At 39.0% G+C, this 16,042-nt stretch overlaps 1 protein-coding gene across 1 annotated transcript; it reads left to right on the forward strand.

The window, feature by feature from the left end:
- Positions 1 to 140: 140 nt before the first annotated feature.
- Positions 141 to 11,144, forward strand: scyl1 (SCY1-like, kinase-like 1). Its single transcript, XM_061725588.1, has 18 exons — positions 141 to 318; positions 1,729 to 1,869; positions 4,446 to 4,568; positions 4,674 to 4,900; positions 4,980 to 5,070; positions 5,395 to 5,550; positions 5,797 to 5,955; positions 6,102 to 6,209; positions 6,588 to 6,701; positions 6,791 to 6,946; positions 7,090 to 7,278; positions 7,412 to 7,487; positions 8,106 to 8,303; positions 8,456 to 8,604; positions 8,734 to 8,817; positions 8,973 to 9,278; positions 9,732 to 9,810; positions 10,050 to 11,144. The coding sequence occupies exons 1-18, from the start codon at positions 211 to 213 to the stop codon at positions 10,172 to 10,174; spliced, it is 2,589 nt and encodes an 862-aa protein (XP_061581572.1). The 5' UTR covers positions 141 to 210; the 3' UTR covers positions 10,175 to 11,144.
- Positions 11,145 to 16,042: the final 4,898 nt, after the last annotated feature.

Raw genomic sequence — 16,042 nt, forward strand, 5'->3', positions numbered from 1 at the left:
GTAGCGCGTCGCCGCGTACCTTACGGCGTAGGCACTGCGTCGATTTAACGCAGAACCATAATTCAGGCTTAACGCGTCCGGCTCTGGGAACCATTGTGCAAAAGCCAAGTTCCCGCGGAGCCATTAGTCCGCCGTGCTGTTTGCTAGTGACTAGCGCAGCTAGCCTCCTGTTGTGTGTGTGCATTTGATGAGGAGTGCTGTTCAGGGGAAATGTGGTCCTTTTTCGCCAGGGATCCCGTAAAAGACTTTGCTTATGAAATTCTCCCCGAGAGCCAGGAAAAGTCTGGAATATGGACTTTGCATCGAGGGAAACGAAAGGTAAAAAGCGACAATAGCTGCTTGTTTACGGGGGCCTGTTTCCAGACTAGGATGGTTTGGCCTCTGGTCTTACAAACACATATTCTTGCTGCTCTTTTCCCCCCAATATGTGTCAGTACCAGCCTTTAGTTCTCTGAGCTGTGCTCGTCAGGTTAGTGTTTGCTGGCAGGCTGAGCCGGGCTCAGTGTTGACTCACAGACACGTATTTCTCGCCACGTCACCCCGTTTTAGCCGAGCTATCAACTCTTATTTGACTTGGTTGAAAGACAATTAACTTTGGTTTTTCGCATGGCTGACAACATCAATAATAAGCTGCTGTCATGATGATTATCTCTGGGAATCAGAAGAAGAAGCTGCCCGATGTCCGTCACCGTCCTCTCCACGGTGGAGCTCTCATCGGTTATGATGATCAACATCTCAAAGAAAATCAGGGGGGATGGTGGATTTTATCATATGGGGACAGATAATTTGTGCTGATTACAAATAATATAATATATTACAAATAATAGCAGTGACCAAAACAGCTGCAGAAATACTGCAGGAATGACATAGCAGCAGTTAAATGCAGCCTTCTGTAAGCTTTAAATATCCACTGGGCTTACATCAAATACATCAAAACACAACAATAAAAAACAGTTTTCTCAATTCAATTCAATTTTTCAATTCAATTTTATTTATATAGCGTCTAATACAACAGATGTTGTCTCTAGACGCTTTCCAGAGATCCAGAACATGAACATAAACATAAACATAAACCCCGAGCAATTATTATATAAACAATGGCAGGTAAAAACTCCCCTAGTGGGAGAAAAGCCTTAAGCCAAACAGTGGCAAGGAAAAACTCCCCTTTAGGAGGGAAGAAACCTTGAGCAGGACCAGGCTCATTTTCTGAACTTATCAATATGCATATGTCCTTCACAGGATAAGTAAAATGGATCACTGCAAAAACTCTTTACAAAAAATCTTAACAAGAATATTTGTCTTATTTCTAGTTAAAATGTCTCATTTTACTAAAGAAAATCTCATTACACTTAAAACAAGACTCATCACTGGAAAAAACAATAATTTTCACCTGTTTCAAGTAGATTTTCACTTAAATTAAGTAGAAAAATCTGCCAGTGGAACAAGATTTTTTTGCTTGTAATAAGAAGATAAATCCCACTGGCAGATTTTCCTACTTATTTCAAGTGAAAATTTACTTGAAACAGGTGGAAATTGTCAAATAGCAAGTTATTTTTCTGGTGATGACTCTAAATGTTGAAATAGCAGTAAAACCACATTCATTGATGAAATGACATAAGGGATGGAAAGGGGGGATGGCAGTTTTATTTTTATTTCAGGGGGGATGCCATCCCTCAACTCCAGTACTGATTAGATGTGATTAATTGCACCTCTGGTTGTTTTATTTAGACCACCGGAGAGCCGGTGTCTGTGTTCGTGTACGAGATGGCTCAGGGAACAGACCAGCAGACCCAGCTGGCCAAAGCTGCATTCAAACGAATGAAGACCCTGCGTCACCCTAACATTCTGGCTTATGTCGATGGACTGGAGGTAAGCTTTTCCTTTTTTTTTTTCATCTGGGTAAATTTGCACGTATTGAACACTCAAACAATACAATTATGTTAATGTTTGAAAGCTAGCAAGCCATTCTCTAGCCGAAACATATCATATCTTCATTTGTGTATCATCTGCCTTTCTTATGCATGCTCATGTCAGAGAGAGGTGAGTGTGAAAAGGGTTTACTATTTTTTTCTATTAGAGCTAGTGAAGTGCCTGTAGATTTTTAAAAATGTTTTACTTACTTGTTTAGTGTATTTATTTTTTTATTTCAATGTCATGCCAGATTTACAGTATGGATAATAGGAATTGCAGATGGTATGAACATAAGGTGTCTCATTAACGTTGTTTCCGTTGTAAGTATGCAGTAATTCCTGAATGTGCAGTACACTCCCCCAAAAACTTGCATCATATAGTGACATTGCTATTCTTCATTGCAAACATGTCTTAAGTTGTGCAACTGCTGTTGGTGGCACAATTTTCATTTTTCATTCATTTTTCCTGAAATGTTTTGATTTGGACCAGTCCAGGACTGCAAGCGATGAAAGTGAAGTATCATAACCTTCTTCTTCTGCAGCCTTTTTTATTTATGTTTGCTGCACGTGATTTAGCTTTGTTATGGTTAAACGTGTAAGATATTCCCAGGAAAAGTTGTCATCTTGAAGGCAGCGTATAGTGCTTTAAAATCGGTTTAGAATTAGCACTTCCAAAGAGGTGTATATTACTTTTGACGAGGGTGCTTGTTACATCCTCACATCACCTAGCTGCCTCAGGCTGAAAAAGTTGGTACCAGCTCTAGATAAGATCAACATTAGATATCTTTTTTGCCATGTTAAATATTGATAGCATCCATGCATGAAACTCTGTATTGTCGGGTGTCACAAAGTAATCTCTTGCTCGTGTTGCTGTAACATCTAATGATGAGTGATTTTTCTTAAAGTAATTTCATATGAAGGTTTGAGGACAGGTTTCCATCTTAGGTTTGAGCACTCGCCATTTACATGCTGTTACTTTGCATTTCAGAGGGAGGAACAGTCAGATACTTTTCTGTCCTTCTTTGTTTTTAAACATTTATTTTTCCAATGCATTTGTTAAATAAGAGAAGATCCTCTGTCTATCACTGTTGCCATGGGCTTTTCATCAATATTGCTTTTTATCTATTCCTGATTATGATTACTTGCTGATATTGCCTGAATTAATATTATTTTTCCTCCGTCTTGGGTTGTGTTGCATAACCAACACACTTGGATTGATGCATAATATGAACAAATGACAAAAAGTTGATGAGACCAAAGTTGTTGTTTCATACTGTTCATGGTTAAATATAAGTAAAACTTTCACTTATGGAGCATTTGTTCAGCAAAGCAGTCTTCTGTTTTACTTCCTTTTTAGAGTTAGCACAAATGACAAAACACATCTCTGATCTCCTGGTCTATTATGAACCAACCAGAACCCTCAGGTCGTCGAGGTCACGCCTACTTTCTGTATCCAGAGTTGGAACCCAACACAGCGAGGCTTTTATTATTCTCATCTGTGGGGAAAAAACTCCCAGAATGCATGACGGCTACTGAAACTCAATTGCTTTAAATCAAGGTTGAAAACTTTTTTATTTACTGTTGCATTTCAGTAATCTCCCACAATGCACTGAAACCTTTATTTCTTGCTCCTCATTTGTTAATTATTTTTATGTGATTAATTTAAATCCTGTAAATTATATTTATTTGTCTTATTATTATTATTATTATTATTGTTTTTTGTTTTAAACTTTAAAACATGCTTTTTGTTGTCTTTGTAAAGCACTGTGAATCACCCTGTTGTTGAATTGTGCTATATAAATAAACTTGCCTTGCCTTGTACTACAGAAATGCGAGTCGATTTCCAATAGATCATTGTGCATTAACCTCATCTGTGTGTGTTGGTTTTATTATTTTATTTGACTCTGCCAATGACTATCACAGTTGTATCTCCTAAACTCATGCTTACTCTGAAGTGCTTTCACATATTACTAATTGGTTTCATATATTAAAGCAATGGCTGTTGATTTTTCACAGAAGTTTTTATTTTTTTAAATTACATTTTCTGACAGTTGAAATACTGCTGCAGTGTGCAATATTAATGTATTCTGTATAGATTACTTTGATTTGGGGAGAAAAAAAACAAAACAACCATGGGCATCCCAAGACGGCTCTTTTGCTGTGTATTAATTTCAGTTGAAGGAGTTTGTTGGTCTTTTTAAAAAAAAAAAAGATTTTTGGTTTGACTCCCTATAATTGTGGATTTGAAATAAAAGAATCAGCATGTAATCAAATTCAGCTTTAATTTGAGAAGTTTCACAAAAATGTGTCATTTAAAATTGAGGAAATCAGTCACTATAATATAAGTGCATATATTATCTCTCTCTCTCTCTCTATATATATATATATATATATATATATATATATATATATATATATATATATATATATATATATAAAATTGGGCCAAATGTGAGCAGAGCCTGATACATCTCAGGATTCATCCTACAAATTTGGCAAAATGTAAATAGTTGTTATTACTTGGGGTTGTTACAGACAGACAAGAGCCTGTATCTGGTTACTGAGCAAGTGACGCCACTGGCAGTCCACCTGAAGGCCCAAGCAGAGCGGGGTGGAGCAGGGGAACTGGAGGGCTCCTGGGGACTGCACCAAATAGTGGTAAGAAGGGGACAGCTTCTGAAACTGTGCTTCACAGCTGTTTTCTGTTGGTTGTCCTCTCCAAGCAGTATTTCATCATCCTTACTCTTTGACTTGCATTCACAGAAAGCTCTGAGTTTCCTTGTCAATGACTGCCACCTGCTTCACAACAATTTGGGTATATGGGCTGTGTTTGTGGATCGTGCTGGAGAGTGGAAGCTAGGGGCCCTCGACCATGTGGCTCCTGAGCAGGGTGACCCCAGCGGGATCGCCGTCCCTTCCCCAAAGGCTGTTTATCCAGACATGGAGAAATATGACCCACCAGAGATGCCCAACAGCGGTGGAGAGAAATGGTGAGAGAAGAGTGTTTTTAAGAAATGTGCAGTGTCCCTGGAAAGCATTTGTATTGAGGTGTTTTTATTTATGTTGCAGGGCGGGGGAGGTGTGGCGATTAGGCTGCCTGATTTGGGAGGTGTTTAATGGGCCACTGCCCCGCACTTCCTCCCTCCGTTCTTTGGGAAAGGTACATGTTCCTAGCAGTTCTCTTGTTTATTTATCAGTTATCAGTGCTACAGTGATGTACTTCCGAGATGGTGCTTGTGTGAAATGAATGATGTCTTTCTCTGTTGTCAGATGAAATTATTCTTTCAACATTAGCACAAAGAAAGAAAGAGAGGGAAGAAGAAGAATTATAATGAAAATGTAATTTATCTCATGCACAGAAAAATCTGTTGGCTCAGAGCATTAACAAAGCCCTTATATTCTTGTTTAGGTTGCTTATAAGCAAGTCATTCCATTTACTGATAACTTATAATTTCACCTGTTTGTTTCCTTTTTGTGTCCACAGATCCCCAAGACACTGGTCCCCCACTACTGCGAGCTGGTAGGGGCCAATCCTCGGGCTCGGCCAAATCCAGCCCGGTTCCTCCAAAACTGTAGAGCACCTGGTGGATTTCTCAGCAACAGCTTTGTGGAGAGCAACCTTTTCTTGGAAGAGATCCAGGTTTGCAAACCTTCGTTTTTTAGCTCTGCCTATACAGAAAGAAAAGCGGTTATATTACAATGTTGGGTGTTCATGGCTATGTTTGCTTAAGCAAAAGCTAACATTTGCAGCTAAAACTATGTTATAGTTAAACCTTGTTGCTTTTTCTTGTTTGTATCTGAAAATCTAAACGTATTGTGGACCTAATGCACAAAAGATAATATGGAAACAATACAATTCAATGTTGTAAAAATGTTACCCCTGCAGATCAAGGAGCCCGCTGAGAAGCAGCAGTTTTTCCAGGATCTGAGTGACAATCTGGACTCTTTCCCTGAAGATTTCTGTAAACATAAAGTCCTCCCTCAGCTGCTCACTGCCTTCGAGTTTGGCAATGCAGGGGCTGTTGTCCTCACACCGCTTTTTAAGGTTATATATTATACGTCTTTCAGTAACTTTGTACCATATTAAACTTTAGATGGAAGTCCAGAGAATCTTTGGACCAATGAGATCATTTCCAGAGTAAATCCACATCAATAACATTTTAATACCATCTTCATCTCTTTGTCTACCAGGTGGGAAAATATCTGTCTGCAGAGGAGTACCAACAAAAGATTATCCCAGTCATTGTGAAGATGTTTTCCTCCACAGACCGAGCTATGAGGATACGACTTCTGCAGCAGGTATTTCATCTGTTCTTGCTGAGGTTGCTTTTAATCCACATGTAGGACTCAAATTAGATCTCGTAAACATTCAAAGGCAAAAGTGTTAATTCCAAAAAATATATAAAAACATGTCTGAATTTGTGTGTTAAGTGTTTTTATATCTTTATAAAGAATGTCTTTTATACTATGTGCCCCAAACACATACTGATTATTTGTTATTGAGTTTATAATTTTTCTGTCTAAATATATGCAGTCTGATTTATAACCAAGAAAGATAAATGTTAGTTAAACGTATGATTAAATAGTTATGTAACTATCATAACAATATTAAATTGATTCTACAGGATGAACTTGTGTGTATTGTGAAGTAATTTAGTCATGGTCTGTTTTTCCCAGATGGAGCAGTTCATACAGTATCTCAATGAGGCAGCAGTTAATTCCCAGATTTTCCCTCATGTTGTTCATGGATTCACAGACACCAATCCTGCCATCAGAGAACAGACTGTGAAGGTAGTTTGCAGACTTTGATTAAAACCACAAACCAGAAAGTGTTGTTACTCCACTCATAATGTATATGTTGTTGATTCTCCTCCCTACAGTCTATGCTGCTGTTGGCTCCCAAACTGAATGAGTCGAACTTGAACCAAGATCTGATGCGTCACTTCGCCCGTCTGCAGGCCAGGGATGAGCAGGGCCCCATACGGTGCAACACCACCGTCTGTCTGGGGAAGATTGCCTCATATCTTAACCCTGGGGTAAAATGCACTCAGAATTATATTTTACTGTGAATGATAACAATAAGAACATTAACAATAATAATATTAACAATAGTAATAAAAAAACCCCCACTAAAACCAAATGAATGCTAAATACATAATTTGATCATCCCTCTTTTCAGACTCGACAGCGTGTTCTTATTTCTGCCTTCTCTCGAGCCACTAAAGATCCGTTCCCTGCATCGCGCTCTGCTGGCGTGCTGGGCTTCGCCGCTACACACAACTATTACAGCGTAGTCGAGATTGCAGCCCGGATCCTACCCACCCTTTGTGCCGTGACCGTTGACCCTGATAAGAATGTCAGAGATCAGGTATACAACTGCTGGAACAAAAAACTAATCTTTTACATGAAAAGGAAGTAAACTCATTACATTATCCGGTTACTTTAAGTAATTTATTTCCTTCTGACTAGGACTTCCTTTTTTTTTTTTTTCTCTCCTTCAGGCATTCAAGGCCATCAAAAGTTTCCTCTCCAAATTGGAGGCTGTTTCAGAAGATCCAAACAAGTTGTCTGAGATTGGTATGTTCACTTAACCCAAGAAAGAATGTGGTTAATAAAACTATTTCTGTAATTTTTTATTTCCACTTTATGTAATGTGTTAATTCTCCTTCTTGACAGAGTTATTTATTTATTTATTTTCCCCTAGTTTCCACTAGTTGGAAGTTGAATGATACTGGAAACAATATCGGTATTCTTTCAAGATTATTAAAATAAAGTGTAATTTATTTTACAGTAGTTTCAAGACTTCTGAAGCACAGACATGTTAAGGCGTGTGTGAAGCTGCTGCATTGCAAATGTTATGTAGAAGCCCCACTTGTGCAAAGGCGGTGTATGTGTGAGATTTAAGCTGCATATTATTTTTTTATTTTATTTTCTTTATATTCTCCATTTGTTTATTTTAAGTCCTTATACACTGGTGCCAACTCCCTCCTGAAGGTTGCAGCTCCAATCACCAGTACAGGGCCGTATAACAGTTGAGACGTGGACAATTATATGCTTACATAAAGACAGATTGGCATTACTTTAACACTGTATGCTTTATTATGACACTGTATGTCATGATACATACACATATCTCCAGTTTATATAGTACGTGAACCCTGATGTTAAAAAGCCTCTGTCCCATCTGTTCTGCAGAGAAGGATGTTGGGTCGAGTGCTCAGCCTGCAGGTGCCTCCTCCAGCTGGGCTGGCTGGGCTGTAACTGGTATGTCCTCTCTAACTTCCAAACTGATCCGCAATGCCCCGGGGACAGAAGGGGGTGCTGTGACGGAGAACAGTGAACCTGCAAACAGCACAGAAGCAACTAGTGCCCCTGAAGACACACCTACTCCTGGTAATGTTATAACATTTTATTCACAAGAAGATTTGGACAAAAAGTGCCCATTTGGACTACTTCTGTTGGAAATTATAATTCAGGTGTCAAGTAGTATTGCACCAGACTATGGTTTTCTGCCATAAATATTATGTATTTCCTTTTATATTCAGGTTCAGAAGACAGAACTGAACAGCCCTCTCTCACGCACCATGCTGCCTCTAGTCGTAGCAAACAATCTCACACCCTGGAAGTCACAGACAATGATGAGGAGCCAAATGGAGACCGCTGGGATGAGGAGGAGGATTGGGGAAGTTTGGAGGTAGAATTCTTATTTGTTTAGATTGTTCAATAAAACATGTTTGCTTTTAGATATATAAATATTTGTGAGAGTTTGATCCAACATAATATTAATTTCAGAGCTTATATATTGCTTACTTATTTTCTGAAGGAGCCGGAAAAAGCTCAGACCGATGACTGGAACACTGACTGGTCTGGAAATGCGCCCTCCAAAAAGAAGACCAGTGACAGAGGGGTATAAGCACTTTGTTTGGAATTCATGATATCATTCTATCTTTCACACTAATTTGGGAAATAATGATAAAACAATACTATAACTCCTTCTATTATGTGTGGATAATGCCACAGTCCACTTAGTCTTCATGGCAGTTTTTACTCTTCAATCTGCAGATGGGCCGGTCGTCCACATCCACAGCAGTGAAGAAACAGAGCTCTGACTGGAGCAGCTCGGGCTGGGATGCTGACGACAGCTGGTCCAATGAGAAGGACGGTCAAGGTCAGAGCTCTGCGGGCGAGGAAGGCTGGGGCAATGAGTGGGGGGAGGAGGAGACGGATACATCCACGGCAAATGCAACGCTGCCCCTGCCCGAAGGGGTGCGATTAGCCAGCGATTACAACTGGGAAAGCAGCAACATGGGGAAGAGTCAGAATGATCTGTTCGCAAGTGTGTCCCAGAGAAACACTGCTGCCACAACGGTGAGTACAACGGTAGGAAAATAACAGAGAAACTAGCTTTGGTCGCGTGTAATATTAATATCAAGAGCAGTGAATTTGGAAAGTGATTCAAATATAGCACATATTTTTTTAAAGCTGAAGAAAATAAAAAATACAACCAAATTATTCATTAAGATAAAAAAATCTTGAATCCTAAAATTGTGTTCAATATTATTTTTTATAAATACAGGATAAAGGCGTATAACATTTTCTTAAGGGGACATTTTTTTGATCAGGTGTAGAACATGAAGGTCATGGAGAAATATTTTTGATCTGTTTCATAAAATTAGTTCATACACTGATAGGTTTTCCAGTCTTGTTAATACATCTCAGTTTAGCTCATTAAAACCAGAACACTGGCTTGAATTAGCCAAGATCAAGTTGAGGAATGAAAGCCTGCTTAGTTCTGGTTTTTTATTGTTCCGTCCATGACAGGTTGGAGAGGGTTGGGGTGCAGAGGCAACGGGAGACTGGGGGACTGAGGAGAGCTGGGAGTCTGTAGAGGGAAGCCAGAGTAAGTCCTGCAAAATATGCTCCACAGAAAACCCAAAAGTCCTATCATTTATTATGTGATTTCAGCGTGTTGTCCATTCATCACATCACCATTTTGAGCCTCCTGTAAGTCTTCAGGTGCCTCAAAAGTTTGATGGACCCAAATTTAATTATGATCGCTTCTGTATTTCCTTCAAAAGTGATCATTGATTTTCATGCTCCTAAAAACATTGAAATGCATTTCCAAATGTTGTTGTGCAGGTCTCAGCAAGGCAGAGCTATCCAAAAAGAAACGCGAAGAGAGGAGGAAAGAGTTGGAGGCAAAACGAGCAGAACGTAAAGCTGCTAAAGGACCTCTGAAACTGGGTGCACGCAAGCTGGACTGATTCAGGTGGAACAGGGAGGAAAGGACCACACGGACCGGAGCACAGCAGTGGATGGAGCTTCCACATTCCACAAGCAGACATTCAGAAAGAAGTGACAGCAGCGAAGAAAAGTGGTTGTCGGTCTGTCTTCATTAAAGAACTGGTAACGATGAAGGCATACACAGAAAAGTGACAGGAACTCCACAGACTTGAAGCACCGCACAGCAGAGAAAATTTAAATTAAATGTTCCCATTTTTTTTAAATGAATTGCTCCAAGTTGAAGTTGTACAGTAAATGTATATACATAATGCATCTAGTCTTAAAAGAACTTAGTTTTTTTTTTTTTAAGAGGATAAATATATCTAATAGAATCTCTGAATCATTTACTATGCTGAATGTTTTTTCAGTACATAAAGTATGTAAACAATGTGGATATGACTTTCGGTTCACCTTGTCTCAGATTTCAGACTTTCAGTATGCCCATGCATGCACTTGTGTACTTGTGGCAAAGCAAAAGGCTTTATGGCAAAAGTTATAAATGTGTTGTCTTGATTTTGCACATATAACACTGTACTTCACTGAAATGACTGCTTGAGAGGTTCTCTGGCTTCACTGGCTATGGAGCTTTACATGGAAGACAGTGGACTTGGGAAACAGGAGCAGCTTATTCACGGAAAGCTGTTAAATTTGAGATGGGAGCCTGGTTTCAAGGCAGAATCACATGTTGTTTTTTCATCATTTTTCTGTCTCTGAGAAGGTGTAGTGCTGTTTTGAGTTTTATCTTGTCTGGCAGGGCTTGTTTTTTTTATGATTATTTTTTCATTGTGTAATCTAACTGGGGTTACTGAAAAGGGTAATCGCAAGAGGTTGAGGTTTACCCATAATCATTTAAGTCAATGGTGAGTGTTGTATGGGTGAGTATTCCTAAAAAAAACAAATCAACTAACTAGTTGATTTGTTTTTTTTAAATAATTAAATTAATTAAATCATGTTTTTTTTTGTTTTTGTTTTTGCTGTTAAGCAGCTTTATATATAAGCGCAACGTTCCTGATATCACACAGAATCATTATTCTAATTAGAGTAGGAACAAGAAAAAACGTGGCAAAGTGGCGGTTTGATAAATACATTTCTCAAACATTTACAAAGCAGTATGTATACGACCAATTTCTTTGAAGAATGTGTTCAGATTAGCCTCGTGCAATAAAGACTGCCTCACAACCACAAAAAATACAATTATAGACCTAAAATGTTCTACTCCTGTATCACGTAGGGCACGTGACGGGCCATTAGATACTACTGCTACAGTTTATTTTCAAACTAGAGATGCAACGTTCAGATTCAGCTTTTCTGTTCTACAGTTTGGACAGAGGCGAAATACTTCATACTTAGTTATATTTCCGATTGGTTTTTTGCTTTCATTTATTTTAAGTGTGAATATAGTAGCCTACTGCGTTTCAGTTAAACAGAAGATTGATTTGATTGATTGATTGAAATCTTTATTTTGAGCATATTAAATAAAAAAGAAAAACAATTACACAAAACATCAGAAAAGAATACAAATAAACAGTCCTTAAACAAATCAAATGGAAATAAACCTTCATGCCCGAACAGAACAGAAGTGTTTTTCTCTGGTAAGTGTTTCAATAATATATATATCTTGTGAAGCAACGTTTATTACCATCAACAGTTTTTGACGTAGCTATGACTTTGTGTCGGATGTAAGTTTATTTTAATACCTGTTAATATAAATGGGTTTTTTTCATGAGGCTGTAACAATCAATTTACCTGTCAGCATGTGGATGTGGAGCTTTTGTTACAAGAATTAATGCAGTGTCCTCAAATACGGAACAGTTAAACGCTTTAAATTCAATTTTTTTTCAATTCAATTTTATTTATATAGCGTCTAATACAACAGAGTTGTCTCTAGACGCTTTACAGAGACCCATACCCAGAACATGACCCCCGAGCAGTTATTACATAAACAATGGCAGGTAAAAACTCCCCTAGTGGGAGAAAAACCTTAAGCCAAACAGTGGCAAGGAAAAACTCCCCTTTAGGAGGGAAGAAACCTTGAGCAGGACCAGGCTCATCAGGGGGGACCCTCCTGCCGAGGGCCAGACTGGTGGGTCAGGGACGGCAACAGCACAGCAGGCAGGTGGAAGCAGCAACGGGATGACCAGGGGTGGGGACCGCAGGCCAGCACGCAGCTCCCGAAGCTCCGGCCCAATCAGCAAGTCCCAGGTTGGGGTGCAGGGTCGGGGAAAGACTTGTGCTCCGTAATGCAAGCTACAAGCCACCCACGACCACCTGCAGGTTCCGGTGTCCGGCAAAGGATGCTGCAACATGGACAAAAGAGAGAAAAGGGAGGAGAAGGGGGGGCCAGCACAAGAAACCACAGGAGCGACTCTGACACACTAAAGTTTACACTACCTAGAGATTTACCAACACCAGCTAGAGGTTTACTAAACACTAACTATAGGCTTTACTAAACAGAAATGTTTTAAGTTTGTGGCTTGCTTAAAAAGTTTCTACATTTGTTGAGAAATAGTCATTCTTTTGGGTTTTTAATTTGAAAAAACAACACCACATTGAACTGTTGGAACCTATGGGGCTCAGTTTGTAAAGCGCTGACAAGATTTTTATCACGTTTAACTTCAAAAGACGTTTATAAAAACGGGAATTTTTGAAAGTCATTTTTTTTGTAGATTCACAACAATATTTGTTTACTTAGAAATATATTAAATAGTTGAATTTTATTACTAAATGTTACACATAAACGCAAAATTTTAAATCTTAGTCCTAAATCTAAATGTTTGGGTCGAAACTAAACAGATTTTTGCCTAGTTACAAGTAGTTACAAGTAGGCCTATATACTCTAGGCCTATAGGTTCATATGTTAATTTTCCCTGTAAGTTGGTTTCAATTTGTTTTTTGATCCGGTTACTAAATTCCGTGTGAATTTGCATATACTTTAGGCCAGGGGTTCTTAACCTTTCTGACCTTGGGGCCCAATTTTTTCAGTACAGAGTGGCCCGGGGCCCATTAAATATTAACACTGTATAGCAGGGGTCTTCAACTAAAACTTTAAGAGGTCCATTTAGAGAAAATGTACTCAAGCGAAGGTCCAGAACATCATTATATATATATATATATATATATATATATATATATATATATATATATATATATATATATATATATATATATATATATATATATACCGGAATATATATATATTCAAGTAGCCTCATAGTTGTTTCAACATCTGCATCTGACTGTTATATAAAAAAAGTACATATTTGCCATTTAACTTGAATTACTTGAATTTTTTTCTCTTAAAAATAAAATACATTTTATTTTATTTTTCAAATGCTATCTTATTTTATTTCTCTACCAGCAGTTTGAATTTCCCCTTTTCTTTGTTAATTGTCTCAACACATTTTTTATAATAAATGAATATAAACATTGGTGAGCCTGGAACGATATTTAGTTTTAATTATGTTCATTGTGGAGAAAGCTGCTTCACAGCTGTATGTGGACCAAAATATGGGCAGGATGTTTTAAGATTATCAGTTTATTTTCTGTGACTTCAGTTCAGACTTGAGTGGATATGTTTGATGAAAAACTTTGTGTTTTGTTTCAGTGGCGTTTCACTTTCGCACTTTGAACGCCACGGTCTCTGAACGTATGAGACACTGGTTTTGTCCCAGAACTAGGATGAATCTGTCCATTCCGGGTTGAGTTTTCCTTTCCACCTGTTACGCTTCTCATCTCTGTATACACTCAAGCTAATTACCATATTTTTACCATACGGGCGCCTGTGGAAAGACGCACCCTCAGTTTTGTGTGTCATTTCTGTAAACACACACAGCGCGCCGTGTGGAAAGGCCCCATCAACACACACGGAGCGCCGCCTTACAACAACACACACACCAGCATACAAGTGTGCATATTTAAAAATAGAGCGGGAACAAAACTTAGTTTGATTGTACTTTATTTAAGATATTACATTAATCAGTTGTCAGAGGACTCAGCGCGTCAGGTTTCATCCGAGCCTGATCAGCTCAGACGGGCAGGGGCCCGCAGCTCTCTGGCTGCGGAGCAGTCGAGTCTTTCCGATGCTTTTGAGAAAGCCCGAACAACAGTCCAGCCCAGCAGACACGTCAGCCCACGCATCTACATGTACAATCCTTCAGCAGTAACGACGGAGCCCGCAAGCCCGAGAGGCACCGACCTCCCCGGCCGCGGGTACGCGTCAGGATAAATGATCACGCCGCGCTCGCTCGCTCTGGGCGCAGACCCAAGTAGTCGATCCCTGATCCTGGCGGATCTAAACCTACTCTGTGCAAAATGAAGAATTTACTCTGTAACTACACTCCATTTCTCTTACTATTACACGTACAGCTAGCTGAGTGTCTTCTCCTCATTTGGTCGGGAGTTGCTATGCAGTCCCGCGGCCCTCGCGGCCCACATGTGCAAAACTGAATTTTTTTTGGCGGCCCACTAGATGGCGCTCGCGGCCCAAGTGTGGGCCGCGGCCTCTATAATACATCCATGGCCGCGGCCCTATGGTTAAGAATCACTGCTTTAGGCTAAATATTAAGTTCCACCTGAAACATTTATATTTAAAGTTAAGATTTATATTTACATTTAACATTAAGTTGCAACATTTAGACTACTATTTACATTTAACTATTTAGTTTATTTCTAGGTTAACAAATATTGTTTAAAATGTGCTAAAAAATTACTTTCAAAAAATGAATACAACTTTTTTAAGCATTATTGAGAGCTAATTGTGACAAAATGTGATTTTCAGCATGACCCTCTTTGAGGACAGCCCATAGGAGCCTTGTAATTGTGGAATCATAAAAAGTTTGAATTACTGCTTTATTCCAAATATTTAAAATTATTTCTGTACCCTACACACATTTTCATGCACTGCAAGGCTTTTACTGTCCTGAAATAAAATGAAAGGTTTTCTTTCTTCCCCTATAGTGGCGATGCTATGTCCATCTATCTATGGACCTTACTAACTTTCCCCTTATTTTCTGTCCAACTCCACACAGTTTTTGGTTAAACATGACTGATTTTGAGATGCAAAGGATGGAGTGGACTCCTGATGGAGCCGGACGTGTCCCCCCCGGGGCCCCCCAGAGAAGGGGGGCTGCCCTACCTGGACCTGCCTGCTCGAGCTTTTTTTGGGTTAAAACAGACCAACTGGCTTTGTTTGTGGTGCCTAAAGATGGTCTGTAGCCAATATCCTTTCCCACTGTTATATATTTGGCTGACAACTGGTTAGCCCAATGATTCGTATTAACGGGGTTTTGGATACAATTTTCTATCCATTAGTCTTTAGGGAAATCATTTGTGATTTTAAGAAGAAAATCAAATGTGCTTTAAGTACATCTCGTATGTAAGGCTCTAGTCTGTAATAATGATTTCTGCAGCCTGAATGTGTTTTGACCTCAACATACATCTTCCACATGCCTGGGGTGGATGTCAGTGGTGGTTCTTTTGGTGAGAACTTTGTTCGAACTCTGCTACAACCCTTGTGTGAAGAACCACCTCATCCTGGAGGTTAGTAAAGTCTGCATCATCACTGGAATATGCAAATCCACAGTTGTGACCAGCATTATTATTATTATTATTATAAACTTTTATATATAAAATACATATTCTTCTTTTGCCATGTGTGTAAATGTAGAAATGTGTAACTATCAACCTGACCAGGTAGTGGATTCTTGCATCTTGGTCTATTTCATCCTGGACATGGTCATGAAGACTGTGGCCCATGGTGTCTTTGGTCATTCGAAGAGTTACTTAGTGACAACTGGAACAGATCTGACATGTTCCTGTGCTTTCTAGAGTAAGGATCCTTCTTTCTGTCA

This window comes from Cololabis saira, chromosome 7 (assembly GCF_033807715.1).
Source record: "Cololabis saira isolate AMF1-May2022 chromosome 7, fColSai1.1, whole genome shotgun sequence".
Taxonomy (NCBI): domain Eukaryota; kingdom Metazoa; phylum Chordata; class Actinopteri; order Beloniformes; family Belonidae; genus Cololabis; species Cololabis saira.

Excerpts from the sequence above, each read along its gene's own strand:
- scyl1 (XM_061725588.1), top strand. The coding sequence starts at position 211 with ATGTGGTCCTTTTTCGCCAGGGATCCCGTAAAAGACTTTGCTTATGAA. Across the intron at positions 5,071-5,394 it reads CCCTCCGTTCTTTGGGAAAG|ATCCCCAAGACACTGGTCCC; the intron begins GTACATGTTCCT and ends TTGTGTCCACAG. Across the intron at positions 9,279-9,731 it reads GAAACACTGCTGCCACAACG|GTTGGAGAGGGTTGGGGTGC; the intron begins GTGAGTACAACG and ends CGTCCATGACAG.